Here is a 20,153-nt window from a genome sequence, read left to right as displayed (position 1 = left end):
TCTCTTTAAGTAAGAAATAGATATATTTTTAGTTCTCAAATATTCATAGTATCACAAAATTAAACTTTGTAATGCTAGAAACCAATGAGAGAAACCTATAAGATAGTACATGATTTGGCTCCCATGGTAAGATATGAAATCTCTTGGTGGGCACACAGTGGCCTATGTCCACATACTGAAGTTGGAAGATCAGTTAGCAGACCTTTTTAGTATCTTGTCAATAAACACTGGTCACAGAGGAGAGCGCAACATTAAAGCAAGTGTGTCCTAATCCCAAGGCCTTCTGATAATCCAATGTCAAAAGAATACCATATATTATAGTATTGAAAAATTAACATTTACCTATTGAAGATTTTTTAACTGTTATCAGTTTTGGAATTATAGTCAAGTTTTATACAATGTACTACTCCTGGCTTGCAATACTTACGTAGACTCCTCAATTATGAATGGAAAATGCCAAGGAGAGTCTATAGTTCTCATACATTAAGGGCATTTTGCATACTCTCACTTGATTTTGCAATGCAATTTGTATAATTAAATGACAATACACATCATTAAGTTGCAACTTTACTAAGAAAATAATTGTCAGTATTATAATGGCTCTCATTAATAAGGAAAAGCAGAACGATACATAAAAAAGATAGGTTTCCCAGGTAACCTCTGACTCCACCGTATTCACCATGTGAACTTGTGCATGGGTCTGGGTTAGTCTTTGCTTTAACTTAGCTATGGGGAGTGGATAATAAAACAAGGTCATCTTTCCTCAGTGCTACAAGGCTATGTGAAGACGGAATAATAAAATGTGGGTTAGGCAACCAGAGGTGCCATTTAGTACACACTAAATCATGGTGGCTCTAATTCTACTACATTAAAAAATCACAGTGATTGATTGGTGTTACTATAAACCACTAGCAAAATTTTGAAGTTAGGAAGTGCTGTGTACGAAGATAATATGTTTAACTCAAGATATAAAATTGATCACATTCTGTTATATAGAGTGGGTCCTTAGAATGCAGCAACTTATAAATGTCCCAAGGCCAATAATATACTCCATGAGCTATAACCACGTCTCCTAGTCCTTTTGAGCCTCATGGAGGTTTCCTTCTGGAATGATGAGTAAAGAACAGTAAAGTGATGGGAGGGGTCTGTGAGTCAACCAGTTCTCACTCTTCAGACCTCCAACAGAGGACAGTCTGAATTACCAGAGCATCGGCGTTGTGTGCTGATGGCAGCAAGAAGGTTGATTTCCTGAAAGTTATGCATGTATGTCATATAAATATGCAACTGTAGGTCCTATCTTTATTAAATTCAAAATACTATGGCCTTTCTTTAGCAGCTGATGTCCTTTTCCCTATTGTTCGTCACACATGAATTTATTAAAAAAAATGTCAGGTGCTCTGTTCATTAATTTTCACCTTAACTAGTAGAACACATATATCCCATGCCTCTGGAATGTATTTTAATTAAATATATCACTGGCAGTAAATACAGATTTTAATGAGAATCTGAAAGTCATTCCAAAGTTTATAAAGTACGACTGAGTAATAGTTTGCCAAAACTGTAGTTGGTAAGGAGTTCATATGCTTAGCCTGTATCCACTCACAGTCCCGTGCTGCACAGTGACCTTGGGTCAGGGATGGACAGCCTATAGGAGATGGCTCCATAGGACACACCATCCTCTCAGCTTGTGTAAGTGCATTCCATGGCATGTGCACAGCGAGTGTAGCACCTAAGGGCACAGTTTATCCCTGTCATTAAGCAAAACACAACTCTATCATAATCACAGTGAGGATATTTTAATCATTTTTAAAATTATATATTTAAAACCAATACTGATCTACTCCTGGTGATAAAAACAATATTCGTATAGCGACACGGAATGTTTATAGAGTATACTTTAGAATGAATACAGTCTATACCTAAGTTGCATAAATTATCAAGGTTCTTCGCTAAAGGCCCTTCAAAGTACAACAAATAAATCTATTTTCACATCTTATTGATATAACTTTATAGAAAATACTCCACATGGTGTATTATTGTGTCTGACATCTCACAGGAAGACTTAATAAAATTAAGGTTGTCTTAGTTCAAGGTTGAGTTTCCAAATAGATTCTTTTTATTCCTCACTCACTCCTTTCCCTTCCCCAACCCTGCCCACAGCCATCAATGGTGCCGTCAGCCAGTATTCAAGACTCACTGCAGAGATCTACAGAAGCACCCGCCTGTTGGAATGTTCATACAGAGAGACAGCAGACTTGACAGGGAAGAAGTCAAGAAATCTTCACCTTTCTTCACTCCTAAGGCACCTTAGAAGAAGCGGAGGTGTGTAATTTCCTACCTCCCGTACACGTGCTTCTGTGTGGCTCAGGCAGGAGACGGAAACCTGTGTCTCCCAATTGACACTGTCCATAACTTCTCTGTATGCTGGCTTCCAGAGTGTGGCCATCACTTTGAGTGACAGACTTCTTCCGGAAGAACTGTTAAGTATTACATGTGCCCAGTGGGGAAGTTAAGAACAAATACACAATAATTAATGAATGAGAAAGGGACCAAAACTGTTCATCTTTTATCACTGTATATTTTCCCTCTAAGTTCCAGCACTGAATTTTGCCCTCAGATGAATATGTAATGTCAGTATATAGAGTGAGAGTCTGGATTGTCTGAATGAACTGCTAGTCCCAACATAAATATCCAAAGGGAACCAAATATCAGTTATTTACACGGGGGAGTGGGGAGGGTTATATCTTAAATACGCATCTCTTTCTCTTCAGTGGAGAACATTGACTTGGTCAGCATTCGGAAGCTTCTGCCTGCTTGGCTCTTGAGAACGTTTATTCTTCTCCAGCTGGGGGTGGTGGCTCACACAACTTATATAGCCTAGAAAAGACACAGGACAGTATGGCAATCAATTAGAACACCATCCTCACCAGAGTGTTTTTATTGGAAGAACAGATACATTAAATAACTTCTTGGCTCCATCAGCCATCACCACACTGACTGGGTCACAGAACACTGTATATGAATCAGCTTGTACCAGAAATGTGGGCCTCTGATTCAGAAAATACTTCCATTTCTTTGAGCATGTTTAGAAAACCACTCATTAACCAGCACTTTGCTTTTACCTCCAACCATAAAATTATTTTGTTGCTACTTCATAACTATAGTTTTGCTACTGCTATGTATTGTGATGTAAACACCTAATATGCAGGAAATCTGATATGACCCCCAAATAGGTCATGACCCACAGATTGAGAATCACCTTTTTAGAAGCTGCCGTTCTGCTCCAGGCTGTCTGTTTCCTTTTCTGATAGTAAAATCTATCCCTTGAATGCAGGCAGCAGTGTCATTATGACAGGTAGCACCTTGTCCACCACAGATATCTTGCAGTGATGTGGTCTCTCTCTCTTGGGGACCTACAGATTTTCCTCTAGCCAGCCACCAGGCACCTGTCAGTGGGAGCTCCAGGTAGAGAGGTTGGGCCATGCTCCTTCACATCCAGCCCTAGTTGTTTGAGACCACAACAGAGTAACCCACAGCCCAGGAGAACTCATTAGTTTTACACGAGTTGGCTAGAGTGGCTAAAAGCTAACTGGAGAACCAAAGCAAAAGGGAACAAAATACTGCCGGATAATCCTAGTGACCTCAAGGCCACATGTATTCCTTACAGTACAGCTAGAATGGGGGCTCTCAATCTACCTAATACTTCAAGCCTTTAATATTTTCCTCAACTACAAAATTATGTATTGCTACTCAAAACTTTATTTACTATTGTAACTACAATTTTGCCACTGTTATGAATTGCAGTGTAAATATCTGGTATGCATGCTATCTAATGTGTGACCCCCAAAGTGACTATGACCCACTGTTGAGGACCACTGATCTAGAGACTGAGCTAAAGTGCTTGTTCTCCTTAGGAGGAATTAAGCCTACACTGTCCTGCTTTGTACATTGGGCTAGTATTTCAAATGCAGAACTCAGTTTTAATACATCTTTTGTGTGTGTGTGTGTGTGTGTGTGTGTGTGTGTGTGTGTGTGTTGTCAGGGGTGTTGTGTGTGGCTGCTAAGGATGGAATCTAGGGCTTTTATAGTTGCTAAGCATGTGCTCTATGCGGGAGAATTGTCTGTATTCTGTCAATCACGTTTTAAATGATTGGCCGGGCAGGAAGTATAGGCAGGTCAATCAGACAGGAAGTAGAGGTGGGGTGATGAGAATAGGAGAATTCTGGGAAGGAGGAAACCCATTCCTCCCGAGTCCTGCCCAGACCACCAAAGAAACAGAATGTGACCTGTCCCACTGAAAGAGGTACCGAGCCATGTGGCAAGCATAGATAAAAATAATGGGTTAATATAAGTTACAAGAGTTAATAAGAAGCCTGAGCTATTGGGCCAATCGGTTTATAATCTTATGGAGACCTCTGTGTGATTTTCTCTGGGAATAAAATGGCTGGGGGAATGGCCGAACAAGCAGGCCCTCAAGTTACACTCTGCCACTAAGCTATACTCCCAGTCTCAACTCCCCAATCTTCCAGATTTTTGAAAGTGACTCAAACAGGGGTCACTAAGGAAATATTTATTCCTTTTTGCACTGTAAGTCAAACAGAACTTAAAAGCATTGTTAGTCACTTAGGCAAACTATAAATTTCCTTTCCCTGTGACATATAAAACCATGCTAATTCTAAACCAGAGGAGAGAAATGAGAATGACTTAATAGCAAATTGCAAGTCTGGTTAATAAAATGAACTTTATAAGACTGGGAGCCAGAAGTTACTGTCTTTGGAGGTTTGCACAAAGCACTTCATGCTTAAAAGGTGGCTTAAAGGTGGTCTCCACAGAGGAGAAGAAAACTAAAAAGCTTGTTTTGTCTTCCCAGAGAAAAGAACACATTAAATTGAACTGATGTAGTTTGAAGATTCTTCTACAGCTGAAGTACAAGATGCTGCTTCAAGCTGCCTCCTGGGACTGGGAAAACAGAACAATCAGAAGGTTATTTTCTTTCTCAATTTCTACCGTCCTATTTCCATAGTGGCAAAGTACAGAGGCCTGAGAGCAGGCAGAACAGGAATGGGAGGGCTGGTGGAGAATGTCCTACCTATCACATTCTATTGCCTCCCTCTGCATGTCTGTGCCCAATACGACCAATTCTAGCAGAGAGATGAGTCTTTGAAACATCTGCCTTGCAAATTGGAGCAAAGGCTATTCCCTGAAGTCACCAAATGCAATAATAGCTCTGAGCTGGGAAGCTTCAGCTGCTGTGAGGCTTCTTGGAAGTGACTCAGGGTTATCTGAGTTCAGACACACTTGCAATGGAAACTGTACAGCTCGGGGAGTGTAGCACAGGCAGATGAATTTGGGAGGTGAAATATAGTAGGTAAAGAGTTGGACTTTAATGCTGCACTCTGACTTCTGCTTTGGGAAGCTAAATATGGGGACAATATGGGGGGCTTCTGCTGGCCCTACATGTGAAGCTATTATCCCACACATTGGCACCAGAGCCTCTGCATGAATGAGGGCTGTCCTGGCTCCATTTGCTCTTCTTCCTTGTTGGGCTTATATTGCTGCATCAAGCAGCGTCCCCAAACTTCATTGTCTACACCATACCCTTTACCTTCCAACATGTTCTAATGGGGACTACAGAACCTCTTCCATAGTTAAAATAAACTGTGTCTCAGCAGTTCTCCCATGGAACAGATGAGAAATTAGAATCTCAGAGAAAAACACACACACACTCACAAACATACACACACAGAGAGACACACATGCATGTGCATGCACACACACAGCTTACTACAAAAGGTTCTGTGGAGAACAAGAGATCGGACTTGGGACTTAATTTACCCTCTTTCTTTCAGATATTAATATGTACTGCCCCTAAATTACACAAAAGAAGTCAAACTCTCATGGCACAATGGTTTCAGATTTACAATATCACAGAAATAAGACCAGTGTGCCTTACGTGGTTCTCTGACATTGGTTCTTGGTGAAAATCTCGTTACTACCACACTAACATAAGGCACAAAGGAAAGCCAGAGCTAGGTAGGACTTTCTCCAAGCCTACCTCATATGAGTGGTGCTTAACACACACACACACAAACACACACACACACACACATGCATACAAGCATGCACATGTACACCTGTATGCACGTGCACACACACAGGCATGCACACACACAAACTCATGTGCGCGCACATGCACACATGTATGCGTGGCTTTGTCTATGTCCATGTGACCTGCTCCTTGAACACACTTACATGTGTGTTGACATCTTACTATCAAAGGCCATTCCTGACATATCTCAAACATATAGTGCTGAAGCAGAGTAGCCACGATGTTCAGGAAAGCTACATACCAGGACCTACAACCAATCTATCTAAAATAGTTCAACTTCAGTACTCGATGACGCAACATACTGATTCCATGAATCAGGATGGTCACTCTTCATGTGTGGTGGCCATGGCCGCTTCCTCCTTTGTGAATTCCAGAACTCCCACCCTGTTTACCTTTGCAGACTGCTCATCCTCCATCCTGTTCCTCTGCTGCTCTTCACACCAATGTCAGCCGTGGTATCCGTAACCTTCCCTCCCATCAGGTACTAACACTCAGGTCTGCACTGACCTGCAGCTCACAGGATGGTAGGTCTGCCTTAACACCAGACCTGTCGACTGAGCAGCCCATATCTCAGTGTGACCAAGCTGAGGTCACCATCTTTGTCCAGTGCATATTCTTTCTCTCTGTATTCCCTGTTCCAGGGCAGAGACTATTAACTCCTTTTATCCAGATAGAATGTCATTCTAGAATGTTCCTTCTCACTAATTCCTCTCCAGTTTCCATCCAAAGGCTATCAATGATGCCTCCAAGTGTCTGTCTTTTCATCTTGGTTCTTCTTGCTATCCTTTCAAACATGTCTCCAGTACTAGCTGTCCTCTGATGGACTGCCCTGGTGTCACCTGAGAAGGCCCTGTCCTCCGACGGACCACCCCGGTGTCACATAAGAAGGCCCCAAGATTCAAATTTTCCACACATGAAGGTGAGGAATGCCACTGTGATTTTTTTCCAAGTTAAAATGAAAGCTCTTTCTTATTCCTGTACGTGTCTTCCTGTCTGTCTTCTCTCTACATTTCCAGCTACACTCTTCGTCACCCTTAATCAGTCACCCATTAGTCATAGAGGTGAGGAATCTTCTCATCTTGCTTTAACCCAAAGGTCTGCCCCTCCCAAACACATAACAGACAATCCATAGATGTCAGTATATGTTTGCTGAGTGAAAATAATATAATAATAAAATAATATAGAAAGAAAGTGGATGTTAGGGATACAATGATGGACATCAGTTGGGAGATTTGAACCAAATAAAATCTCAGGCAGAGATAGCTCACTAGACCTCTAAGAATGAACTTTCTAGAAATATTTTGCCAGCTTTGCCAGTGGATAGTTTGGTCCTGAGAACAAGTGTGTCCTCCTGCTAACTGTCTTTGAGGAAAGTGCTGGTTCCCTTCAGGAGGGATCCAAGGCCTCAGTGTGCCTCTGTATTCTCACAGTGGCTTACCTGCACCCTCCTCTCCCTTCCTCTCTTTTCTTTTATCCCTCCCCCCCTTCTCTCCTCTCCTCTACTCCCTCTTCTCCACTCTTTTCCTCTTTTGGTTTCTCCTCTCTCTCTTGCTTCCTTTCCTCCTCCCTCCCCCTTTTCCTGTCTCTTCCTTACTGAGAATCCAATCCTGGCTCTTGTACATTCCAGGCAAACATACTAGTACTCCACCACTGGGTTATGTCCCCAATCACACATTTCATTTAAGTGGAAGCTCTTTCAGGACCATAGGCACTTTTGTATTGGGCTACTATCCTCCCTGGGGCAACAGTAACACACACTGTACTTCCCTGATAAAAATCTACAGAATGCGTGAAACAGTAAATAAAAATTTGAAACGATTTTTATTTCTCTCTAAAGGCTGTTATTCCCTTGTACAACGTGTCGATGTTCTAGCTGGATCATTTAATTATGTTTCATCTCAAGTGTTTTAAAGATAATCCAATAAAAAAAGGCTTGAGTTCATCAGTTTGTTTTCTTGTGCTCAGCTGGGGTATTGGTTTATTGATCAGGGTGCTGAAGCTTTATCCCAACCCCACTGTTTATTATTGTTTAAGGCTCTAGCTGAAAATACCTTACAAATACCTTGTTTTCTTATTGGAATTTTAACACTGCAGTGGGCCTATTACACAAATATGCCACGTCTGCTCATGGTCCTAGAGAGACGCTCGTGTGAAATGATTCCTTAGCCATAAAAAACCTTAAGACTCTCATCTAATCAGCTCTGAAGGACTGGAGGATCACGTAGAGCTGGCAATCAGCACTAAAATAAATGCAGCCAGAACATGATAACCCCACTTATTTTCTGGGGGGAAAATATGCTTACCCTATTGAAAGCACGCTCACTGCCCAAGTAGTTTTTTAAAATGAGGTATCATTTTATAAATGGCTGTAATCGCCATTCTCTCTCCGATAAGACAAAGAACATTTTACCCAAGTCAGACTTGGAGATGCCTACTTTTTGTAAAGATGCAGACATGTAATAATGACCAAAGGTAGGAGTAATTATTTAACATTGCTCCTCTTCAAAATAGATGACTGCTTACCCCGAGCACGGGAAATCAAATGGAAAGGATTTCTTTATGTTCATTTACTTTAAAGGTAAGTCAGAGTCTTTTCATATGATAACTGGTGAACCAGAAATATGATGGAACCACCAAAAAGCTCATTGATTCATTCATTCTGTCACACGACCTTGAAATACATTTAGATATTTGATGTCTTATGTAGTCACTGATAAAAATGAAAGAATATTCTCTGTCTTCCGAGAGCTCAGATTTGGGTTGGGCAGAGAACCTCTAATAGTTATGGTAACATCACAAAAAAGGAGCATTACAATGTGATACCCAGGATACCAGGAAGCCTGACAAAACTCAAAGCAGGAATGACATGGGCTTTGTGAATTAAACAGGTTGCAAATTATGGCAGGAGGAAGGACATGCCAATCACAAAGGGACAATGGAAAGGGTAGACTGGCATTTGGCACATATGAATTGCATTTTGAGTCGTATTTGCTTAGACTCTTCTTTTTAAATTTGTGTTCAAAATAAAAAAGTCTGTTTATGTCTCAGAGCATTCATTGGTCCCTGCCAACCTTCCCCACTGGATTAACCCATTGAACTTGTTACAATTGGTGTCAGTATGACACTGAGCGTGAGCTAAGCATGTCGTGATTGGTACTTCTGGAGGCCAGCAAGCCCTCGGGTAAGGGGGAGATGGGGTTACACTTACCTTGGAGCTGATTGAGGAGTCCGGTCTCTAACCCCTAAGTTCTTCGCTGTGTTCTGAACTCTTGCACCCTGAAAGTCAGGGAAATAATTTTAGCTCAATAATAGTCTGAGTTAATTCAAATAAACCTGAATTGAGGCATTATTCCAATACTGTTTAACATGAAGGGCCACTAAAAAGAAATACAACAAAACCACTACATGGTTGCTTTCAAAATTTTGAAAGCATTCACTGTGTATGCTTCTATGAGTTCAACTATATGGTTCTAAGTACTTATTATTCATCCTATAGCCTTAGGCTCATTCAGAAGTGACTTTAACCAATTTCCATTTATTTGCACACCTTATGTCTTTGTCTTCAGAAGCAATTAATCAGTTAAAACATTGAGAACAGGACAGAGCCATGCTGTAAACACATGCTAGCACAGGAGTCATACCTGCATCTCTTCAGATGGACAGTTATTTTAAGTGTCATAATGTTTCACAAGAAACAGCTTCTAAATTGTTGTAAAGAATTTCTACATAAGCCATAAGAATGTGGATTTACGAAATCTAAGAGTTTTGACTCAAAGTTGGTGGCATAAATACAATCTTCTTCAGCAATAAAAAGGACCGTGTAACCTGTCTGTTTCATGAATGGAGTTTCAACCACTATTTGGTTCCTAATGGAAACTAGTTACATTGACCCAACTATGACTGTTTGCTGCTGGGAAACAAAACAAAACCCTGAAATGCTCCAAGTACCTAATGCACACCCAATACTACCCTAAGTAAAGTTGAGGAAAAAGGAAAAGAAACCCAAAGGATAGACTCTCTCAAAATAAAACTAAGAAATGAAATCAAATCTGGAAAGATGGACAGCAAAAAGGCCATTCAAGAAGAGATTAAAGAACAGAAATGTGTCCTCCTTCTTTTGAAGACATTGAATACTTAAGAGAATATCTGCAAGAACCAAATAGATTTCTACACACTTCGCCAAGTGTTCCTTCTGCTTAAAATTTCCATTAACCATGGTTTATGAACACCAGGAGTCAGGACAAGCATATTGCTATTAATTATGGTACGCTGTGTTCAGATCCCACCACTTGCTCCAGGAAGGCTCCTTTTTCTAGTCCAGGATCCTCCAGTGCAGAATCTCATGCTGCATTTTGTGAACATGCCTCATGCTCCTATGATAACTACTCAGAACATATCTCTGACGACCTTCATACTTTGGATGGGCACTAGACATTAGTATGTATTATCTGTTTTGGGGTTTCTATTGCTGTCAGAAACACCATGACCACAGTAACTCTATAATTGAGGTGGCGGTTCTTCATAATTTTTTTCCCTCAGATTGCTCTGGTTATGAGTACTGACAGTTTTGAGTTCTTGTGCACCTTGATATATCTTCATTATGTGTCAATGCCTGCTTTTGCCTGGTATCTAAAGGACAGTCTTCTCATCTTAGCAAATACGTTACCATTTGTTCTTGCACACTACCACTTCCTCCGTCCCTCCCAACCTCCTTCCCTCCCTCCCAACCTCCCTCCTTCCTTCTTTTCTTCCTGCCTTCCTTCTTTTCTTTCTTCCTTCCTTCCAATTCCTGTTTAGAAGACAAGATCTAGATACTATGTGTGCTTGTTACTGTTGGCAAAAAGCTGCTTTGAGAACTTTTTAGTAGACAGGGTAGTTTACTAACAAACAAGCTCACACGCATCTCTCTCTCTCTACATCTATGCCCAATATATGCATGCAATACTGCTTACACGTAAGTGTGCGTGTGAATGTGTGTTGGATATATCTATTAGGTCATACTAGCAACCACTAAAATGCCACAGAGTTTATTGGCAGTTTCAGCCTTTTCTTTTTTCCTTATTCGTACCTTCTTTCCCTGTCAGTGACAAGCTATCTTTCCTTGTTTATTTAACCATTGCTGGTTGCTTCAATTCTGATATGTACAAAAATTGGTTTCTGAATGTCTAGATCATACCTTCACCAAAAATAAGTTTAGTAACTGGAGGGAACACTATTCATGTATGATTCTTGTGTAATTTTATTAAGTAATTAAGAGAATGCTTTTCAAATAACTGGTATAACTGGAAACAACTCGACATATTTTCTGTTGTATTCATCTCTATAATTCTCCATGCATTTGAATTGTTAGTTATTTGTATTTTCACACCATTATTCATGCTGCACCTGTCCGCCCAGATAACCTCCCTAGCCCTTTGTCTGTCTACACTGTGTTTATTCTCAAGATTCCAAAAATACTGCATGGTCATTATTAACACCCCCTTGGTCATTTGACATCTCAGGTATGGTTTTAAACAAGTTATATATACTGGTTCTTTAATCCTCACAAACATACTAGCAAAAAGTGCTTTTACTACCTCTGACTGAAACACAAGGAAACTAAGGAATTGAGAAGCAAAAACCCTGCCCTAAATGAATCTAGTTAATCAGAACTAGTGCCGGATTCAAATAGCACGGCTAAGCTCATGAGAGCCTGCTCCTAGTTACTAGTGTGGCCTCTGCCAATGCACTTGCCCATTTACCCTGGTTAGAGGTAACTCAGTGAACAAACTTCATTTAAGCATTTACTACACACAAGGTACAGGCTCAGGTCCTAGCCACCAACAGGTTCACAGTCTGCTGGCATGCTCCCTGTCCCGTGTCCAAGGCTGGGCTCATAGTCTGCTGGCGTGCTCCCTGTTCTGTGTCCAGAGCTTGGGTACATAGTCTGCTGCCGTGCTCCCTGCCCCTGTCCAGTGGCTGGGCTCACAGTCTGCTGGCATGTTTTCTGTCCTATGTCCAGAGGCTGGGCTCACAGTGTGCTGACATGCTCCCTGTCCTGCTTGCCATGTATCCACAGGCTGTTTTGCTCTAGTGGTTTTTTTTTTTTTTTGCCAGTGTTTATGTGATGGCATTAGGCCTCCAGGTGTTTGCCATGTGGCAAGACCAGGACCTCTTCATCCTCGTGGTTTTGTTCTCCATGAAGAGTGTTTGATGTTGTGACCCGAAAGGTGAGAACTTTGCATACTTTAGATCCCAAGTATTTATTAGAATTCTAAAGAAGAAATTTTTATGCAGGTTTCTATTAAAAAACTAACAAAATTTATAACTTATACCATGGAAAGTTTTTTGAAAATTTTTGGTGCTAAAGCCAGTTTCTACTTTAATCTTCCTCTTCAGCAGCCAGCCATCTGGCTGTGTCAAAGTACTGTTCAACCTGTTACAATCACTCCAGAAACCTGTAAGGGCTATACACTACACTTCCTTCTCATTCATATTCAAGCAGTGAGTTCAAACCACTCCTCTATGAAAAGTACATACACAGTTTGTCCTTAAAAGTAATATATATATACATATATATATGTATGTATATATATTTCATTCTTCCAAAATGAAAGGACAGTCTTAATTTATTCATTATATTTTTATTGTACAACTTCAATGCATAGCAAATAAAGTATAATAGCATAATATATAATGTTTCAAATTTAATAATGTAAGTTCAGTGTGGTGGCTCATGACTATAACTGTGGCAGTAAGTCTGCTAACAAGTTAGGCTAGACAGGCCTTCGGAATAAGACTCTGTCTCAAAAACTCAATAAACAACCACCACAACAAAATTCAATAACAAAATAGTTCTAATACTTCAAAACTTAGTAAGGATAAAAAAATGTTTAAGCGCCGTTCCTTCCAAGGTTAAGTTTAAATGGCTAAGCCGTCCCATCCAAAGGGAGAAAGAGGAAAAGCCATGCCAGGTTACTGAACAGACTTGCACTGTAGCCTCTTGGAGACCACGTGTGAGGAGTTGGCACCAGCCACCTATCTCTCACCACCTGCCAATGCCCAATGCCTGAAGAAAGATGCTCGCCCACAGGAGCACAGCAAGATGATCTGTTGGACATCAGGTTACCAGTCTGATTCCCAAAGAGAGGGCCCGAGGCTCTGCAATCTTTCACAGGGAGAGATAATCAGGCCTTCACTTCTCTCTGCTCTGTACAATACACTGTGTCTTCCAGCTCTCTCTGCCCTGTAGGTTACACAGCCTGGAGCTAAGGAACTAGCCTCAAAGGAAGAAAGCTACCTATTCTCAACCCAGTTATAAAAAACAGAGAGAATGAAAGAGTGATACAATCTGCCTGACTTCCCAATCTTTCTGATTCTATTTTACAATCCAATATCAATACTACAGATGCATACCATGCTTGTAATGAACTTGGTAGCAGTGAAGTCGCACACGTGTATATTAACTTCTCTTTAGCTTCTCTATGTTCATTTTTGTTCTAATGATTGAAGCCATTACAGAGGTTTCTCTATGTCCATTTTCATTTTAATGATTAAAGACAGTACAGAGGTTTATGGTTACTCAGACCCACAGGTAGGAATGCATGCGGAATCAACTCAGAATAACTCTGTAGTGGAATGATTGCTAGAGGCTCACTCTAGCTCCTTCTCCTTGAAAGTCATAATTGTGAGGTAGCTTTTCCAACGCTCCCCATGTATATAATCTGAACATAACACAGAAAAATCAAAGAAGACCTCATCCACCCTTCTGCTCTGGCTTCTAACCTAAATCCCACCTCTGATGTGACAATTTACAAGCTTGTCTTGATTTGTTTTTTAAAGCAGAATTTGTGCATCTACTTCCCCAAGTTCTTCCTAAATCATATGGCGGTTTGCAAATGTAGCATTCTTCTAGTGGGTCTAAACTTTATTTTACCAGTCCCTGCATGATTTTCTAAGTTACACTCTGTCAAGTTTTATGCCAGGATTCCAAAAGCGGAAGAATCAAGGCATGCCCACTCACTGGGGCTGCAATGGGCATTGCAGGAGCTAGCTCCCTGTTGGCTTCTTCCATCTGTTTCTTCACTGGCTAGCTTGACCTTGCATAGAGAAATCTTGGGAACAATTCCCAGGGGGGTTGACAATGCTTATGTTTGCCTAAGTAATGTTTTAATGAATAAACTGGTTATAATTACAAAATCATATCTAATGAAGTCACTGTCGCAAATAACTCAAGGCAAGTCAGTTTTTATTGCAGCAGGCTAAAGGACTATGATAGAAAATATAAAAAATTTATGACTTTTATTTTTCTTATCACTGCTTAAATGTCTTTTGAACTATCTCAATTCTATTTCCTTTTTTAAAGATTTATTTATTTATTTCCATGATATTTATTGAGCTCTACATTTTTCTCTGCTCCCCTCCCTGCCTCCCCCTTTAACCCTCCCCCAAGGTCCCCATGCTCCCAATTTACTCAGGAGATCTCTACTTTTTATACTTTCTACTTCCCATGTAGATTAGATCTACGTAAGTCTCTCTTAGTGTCTGTATTGTTGTCTAAGGTCTCTGGAATTGTGGTTTGTAGGCTGGCTTTCTTTGCTTTATGTTTATTTCTAATCAGAACAATGGAAGCCAGTGCATTTAAAAAAGAATTTACCATAAAATCTTCATCCGGCGACAGATGGAGAGAGAGACAGAGACTCTCATCAGAGCAATGGACTGAGCTCCCAAGGTCCAGTTGAAGGACAGAAGGAAGGAGAAGACGAGCAAGGAAGTCAGGACCGCAAGAGGTTGGTCCACCAACTGAGGCAGTGTGCCTGTTGTAATGGGAGCTCACGAAATCCAGCTGGACTGGGACTGAACAAGCATGCGATCAAACCGGACTCTCTGATTGTGGCTGACAATGAGGGCTGATTGAGAAGTCATTGATAAAGGCACTGGGACTTGTTTTTACAGCATGTTCTGGCTTTTCGGAACCCTAGTCTATATGGATGCACAGCTTCCTAGGCCTGGATGTAGGGCGAAGAGCCTTGGACTTCCCACAGGTCAGGGGTCCCTGTCCTCTCTCAAGCAGGGAGGAGGAAGGTGGAAGGTGAGTGGGGGAGCGGGAGGGAATTGGGAGAAGGGGAGGAAGTGTAAATTTTTGAATGGAAAAATAAAGAACAAATAAATTTAAAAAAAGAATTTAAACAATTTAAGACCAAGTTACCTTGGTTCTTCAAATGTTATTGGGTTACAGTTTAGGAAATTCGTTCTATTTAAAAGAGAACACAGAGAGAGTAAAGTCTCTGGTGATGGAAAGACAGTTGAAAGGTTCATATTCAGTTCTAATGGAAACTCTGAGGTGAAGACTTTATCCTTAGGAAGATGGACACATCTTATCATGGAATGGAAGGCTTAAAGAGATCGCAGAAACTAGTGGGGCCCTTAGTTTCCTCCTCTTCTTTGGCCCCTCCTGAACTGCTTCCCAGGCTTATTAAATTGCCCACAGTTTATAGAAGCACCACACATCCTTTATTTTGATACTGCTAAAAACCCAGTCCCCTCTTGTTTTGTGTGGCCATTTCCCTTTTTTACTGCTAGGTGACCCAGCACAGAAATCCTCTTTGAAATTGTCCACGCTTGGACTAGGTGTCTGTACTATCTTCTCATTGGTCATTCTTCCCAGTCATGACTTACTCAGAGTCAATTGCCTAGAAAAGTGTTCATCACATACAGAGACCCATAAGACACCTGATAAATGAGCAAAGGCAAACCAGGTCCTGGCAAATAACTCCCTAACACAGAAGGGAGGGAGGGAGGGAGGGAGGGAGGGAGGGAGGGAGGGAGGGAGGGAGGGAGGGAGGGACTTACCTGCTTCCTCATCACATCAGTAGCCTGCATAATATATCGAGGCGGCAGCCCGTGACTTCTGGCTAGAGTGATGGCCTGCTCCAGTGTCACACTCAGCGTGCACCTGTGGACCAAGGCAATGGAAGTCATGGTCAGACCCACTGAGCCATTCCTAGAGAAACTGGAGCTACCAATGTCATCAGAAACCAGCCAAACGCCAAGTTACTCAGAATCCAATACTGACTCCTCTCCATGGAATTCCTGTTTAAAAGGAGGTCACAGAGGCACATATATTACTGGGGATATAGGTTAAAGAATTTAAATCTAAAATAAACCTATGTGTACTATGTATAAAAGAGGACTTTACCATAGAAAATTGAATAACTATATTCATAATAAAAAAATAAATATATTATTAATAATACATATCATTTAGAAAAAATACTGTTTAATTTAGCCTCTTCTAAATATTGGCAGTTAATAGATTTTGGCTTGGGTTTTTAGAAACACAGTCTTATGGCTTAGCACAGAGTGACTCCAAACTCATGATCACCTCTTCAGCCTCTGCAGGGATGGGATTAACTAACAAGGAACTTTTCTAGATCTGTCCAGGAATTTCTTCTACTAATGACCTTAAGAAACACCAAGTAACAATGTAGGTGCTCATACATGAAGAAATATGACTAATCCTTAGTTATGAGATCGTGGTACAGAATCCCAATACATTTGGTGGATTTTACTGATTGTCTAAGAGGAAGGAGGGGATTTAAAAGAACCATTTATAATATGAAAAAGACCCTGCCAAGGCTGGGCTATATGATCACACATCACTCTAAGGAGGAGCATGCTAAGTTTCTCTGACCAATAAACAACTCCAAGAGTTACTGCTCATAACCACTGCCGAGAATTTCTCTGGACTGCTCACAAGTCGATGGTCTGAAGTTACATAATTAGCTTCTAGATGGACACAATGTTCACAAGTATTTAGTGTCAGAGTTGATCCGAATTGTCTCACGCACTATTGTCCATGAACCCGTAGGCCACCAAAGGACAACCAATGTACCTGACGGTTCATGTAAAAAGAAAATCAATCTCATTTAACTGCCTGCCTCCTCAACAGACTACAACCTTTTTGTCCTCACTAAGGTGTTCTCGGCTCCACTTTAAATCTGTTAACCCTAACGGTTTAATCAACAATGCTCATTTCACCAGCTGAATGAAGCTCAAGAAATAAAAAAAAAATCTTAATTTCATTTTCTAATCCTGAGACATATCTGCACTTTCCCGATAAGGCATGGCTTGCCTCTTCTGCTGCAAACGCAGACACAGAGAGGGTTTTTGTCAGCAACCTTCTTAATCATTTCACACTGACTTAGTTCTCATTTTACAGATTGTAAATAGGGACACAGCAGGAAATGGCGGCCAGAGAATTGAAAAGATTTTAGTTCAACGGGGCTATCGATGTAGCCAACAATATAGTCAAACAGGGGGCATCCAAGTGTTAGTTATCTCTTCTATCTGTTTCTCCCTCCCTTCCTCACTGCTCCCTACCCCCCATCTTTCAAGACAGAGTCTAATTATTTAACACCGGCTGGCCTAGTGTGACTCACTATGTAGCTCAGGCTGGTCTAAAACTCAAAGCAATCCTCTTGCTTCGCCTCCCAAGTGCTGGCATCAGAGACCTAAGATAGCACATGTGGAACCAATGACATATCACTTAGAGAAAAACTGATCTTCAAATGGGTGTGTGTGTGTGTGTTTTCTTTTCCCAGCCAATCAAAAAATATGCTGTGTGTGTTTTAATGAAGGCTCATGATTAACAAAAATAAACTTTTAAGGACATTTTTTTTTCAAAAAAAAAAAGATTATGCAAACATTGGAAATACTGCTGGTTTGCCATTCAGCCTGCCAGGCTCACTGACACACATATTTCCATGCATGACACTCAGCAGCCCAGCACCCTAAGTGGCACATGTGCAGAGAAGCCGAGCACGGAGCTCCCAGCTCTGTGAGTGGAGAGGCCATGATTTGCCGCATCACCTTTTGTCTTTTCTCAACTCTTTCCATCTGGATGTCAGGTGGTAAAGTCCAGCAGTTCTTTCTTTGCCTCTGAAACACTCCACTCCTGAAAGTGGCATGTGGATATCTCCCGTGGGTATGCACGCCTTTATTAAAAACTGTGTGCTTTCATAAGACACCACTGGATTTTATCAGTGCTTTGACTAGCACAAAGGCTGAGCTTCAAACTCCAGACAAGCAAAAGAAAGGACATCTGAGAGGCCAGGAGCTGAGCAAATCTTACTCAGTAGGAAGCGGTACACTATCTCCCTTCTAGAATAATTTCTGCTTTCAATAATAGACAAATTTTAAAAATTCTATATTTTTGCACCATCTTAGAAAAATATGGGCCTTCAAATTTGTAGTTCCTTCTAATTGTTATTAAAAACAAACAAAAACTTCACTAGGCTTATTTTTTTCCTTTGACATGAAAGGAACTTAAAATTTATATTACATGATATAAATGTGCAACTTTAAAACAAATTATCAATGTCACAGAGTAGTGTGCAAATACTTCATAAGTACAGTGAAGAAAGTCCCCACATGGCCTCAATAATAAGATAGTCGAGATTCAGATCCTGCCTTATACTTGGGAGGACACATACTTAGTGGGGTGGTATATCACGGGGGACTTGCTGGTTCCCCACGGAAACAGAACCAGGACAGTGTATATGCACTTATGACTAACACATTTCTAGACATCCTATGTTGAAACTAGAACCAATTCATTCCAATTTTGTATGCACTTAAAATGATAAACTACAGCTAATGGGTCTAATTACTTTGAAGAATTAGTTTGTTTTAGGAGTCTTTGTGTGAGGTGTATGTGTGCACGGTGTGCATGTGTTATGTGTGTGAGTTTGTGTGCGTGTTTGCATGCATATTCATGTGGAGGCTAAAAGTCAAACATAATTGTTGATTCTCAAGAGCCTTCTACTTTGGTTTTTTTGTTTTTCGTTTGTTTGTTTTTGGATGTAGGAGGGCCTTCTGTCTATGTGTTGCTTGTATTGATTAATGAATAAAAAACTGCTTTGGCCTATAGCAAGGCAGAATTTAGCTAGGCGGGGAAAACTAACCTGAATGCTGGGAGAAAGAAGGCAGAGTCAGTGAGATGCCCTGTAGCCTCACTGGAGACAGACGCTGGGGATGGAACATTACCCGGCAAGCCACAGCCACATGACAATACACAGATTAATGGAGATGGGCTAGTTTAGGATGTAAGCGCTAGCCAATAAGAAGCTAGAACAAATAGGCCAAGCAGTGATTTAAACAATATAGTTTCTGTGTTGTTATTTCGGCAGTCTGGGCAGCCAGGAAATGAACAAGCGGCCTCCTACTACAGCTCTCTCCCTGGAATCTGGAGCTTTCTTAGGGTATCATAAATGACCGGCAGTCCTGAGGGACCCGCCTGTCTCCACCCCACTCCAGCACCGGAATTACAAATGCCCGCCACACCAGCCAGAGGGTTACATGTGTTTTGGGGGTTGAACTCGAGCCCTCATGCTCACCCAGCACGAAGGTTACCAACTGAGCCTCTTCTCAGCACCTAACACATAGGAGAGTGTCTTTGATTCACTCATTTGTTCTGGGCGACTTTCACGTGTCCACTTTGCACCAACTACCATTAGCTGCCAGCAGAAACAGACTTGGTTCTATGCTGAAAAGTTTCACTTTGGGGACTGCTTGCTGGAAATGAGGCTTTGAGGTTCTTCGGGGGGGCCTAGCAGTTACTGACACCATCACATGCTTTCTTCTTTAAATTCACAAAGTAAAACGTGTTAACTGCAAAGGGGTCCAACTGTTAATTTCTCCACTTCCCAGCTTCTTCATTCATAATGTATAGTCTCATGTGGACTGTTCATGGCTGCGGGCTATTTCTGGAACTGAGCTAGCAGAGGCTGCATTAGAATAGCTTGACTAGGATTATTCAGATGATTCATAGTTACATCCATGTGGAGTTAGGGTCTCGCAGTATTATGGCACAGTGATGGCTTCCAGCACTTTTCTGCTTGCACACTGCACACAAGCGATGCAGGACCAGAGGCTGTGATGCAACCCCCCATATCCCGCTCGTCTTGACTGCCCGTGTGTGTTGTCAGACGAAGCAGGCTGAAAATGCTCAAAGCCAGAGGCTATCTGTACAACAGCTTTCAAAAGGACACGGTTTGGGCTGTGT

At 41.2% G+C, this 20,153-nt stretch overlaps 1 protein-coding gene across 1 annotated transcript in view; it reads right to left on the bottom strand.

Annotated features, from left to right (window-relative positions):
- Positions 1-1,780: 1,780 nt before the first annotated feature.
- Positions 1,781-20,153, bottom strand: part of Prex2 (phosphatidylinositol-3,4,5-trisphosphate dependent Rac exchange factor 2) — a 280,846-nt gene continuing 262,473 nt past the window's right edge. The window contains exons 38-40 of the mRNA XM_048420638.3: positions 15,941-16,043; positions 9,318-9,385; positions 1,781-2,877 (exon numbers count right to left, since the gene is read on the bottom strand). Coding sequence (XP_048276595.3) covers positions 2,832-2,877; positions 9,318-9,385; positions 15,941-16,043 — 217 coding nt within the window. The 3' untranslated portion in view covers positions 1,781-2,831. The remainder of the gene's footprint in view (positions 2,878-9,317; positions 9,386-15,940; positions 16,044-20,153) is intronic.

The sequence above is a fragment of the Myodes glareolus genome, chromosome 16, assembly GCF_982192425.1.
Source record: "Myodes glareolus chromosome 16, mMyoGla1.1, whole genome shotgun sequence".
NCBI classification, from domain to species: domain Eukaryota; kingdom Metazoa; phylum Chordata; class Mammalia; order Rodentia; family Cricetidae; genus Myodes; species Myodes glareolus.
This window is presented reverse-complemented; position numbering and strand designations above follow the sequence as displayed.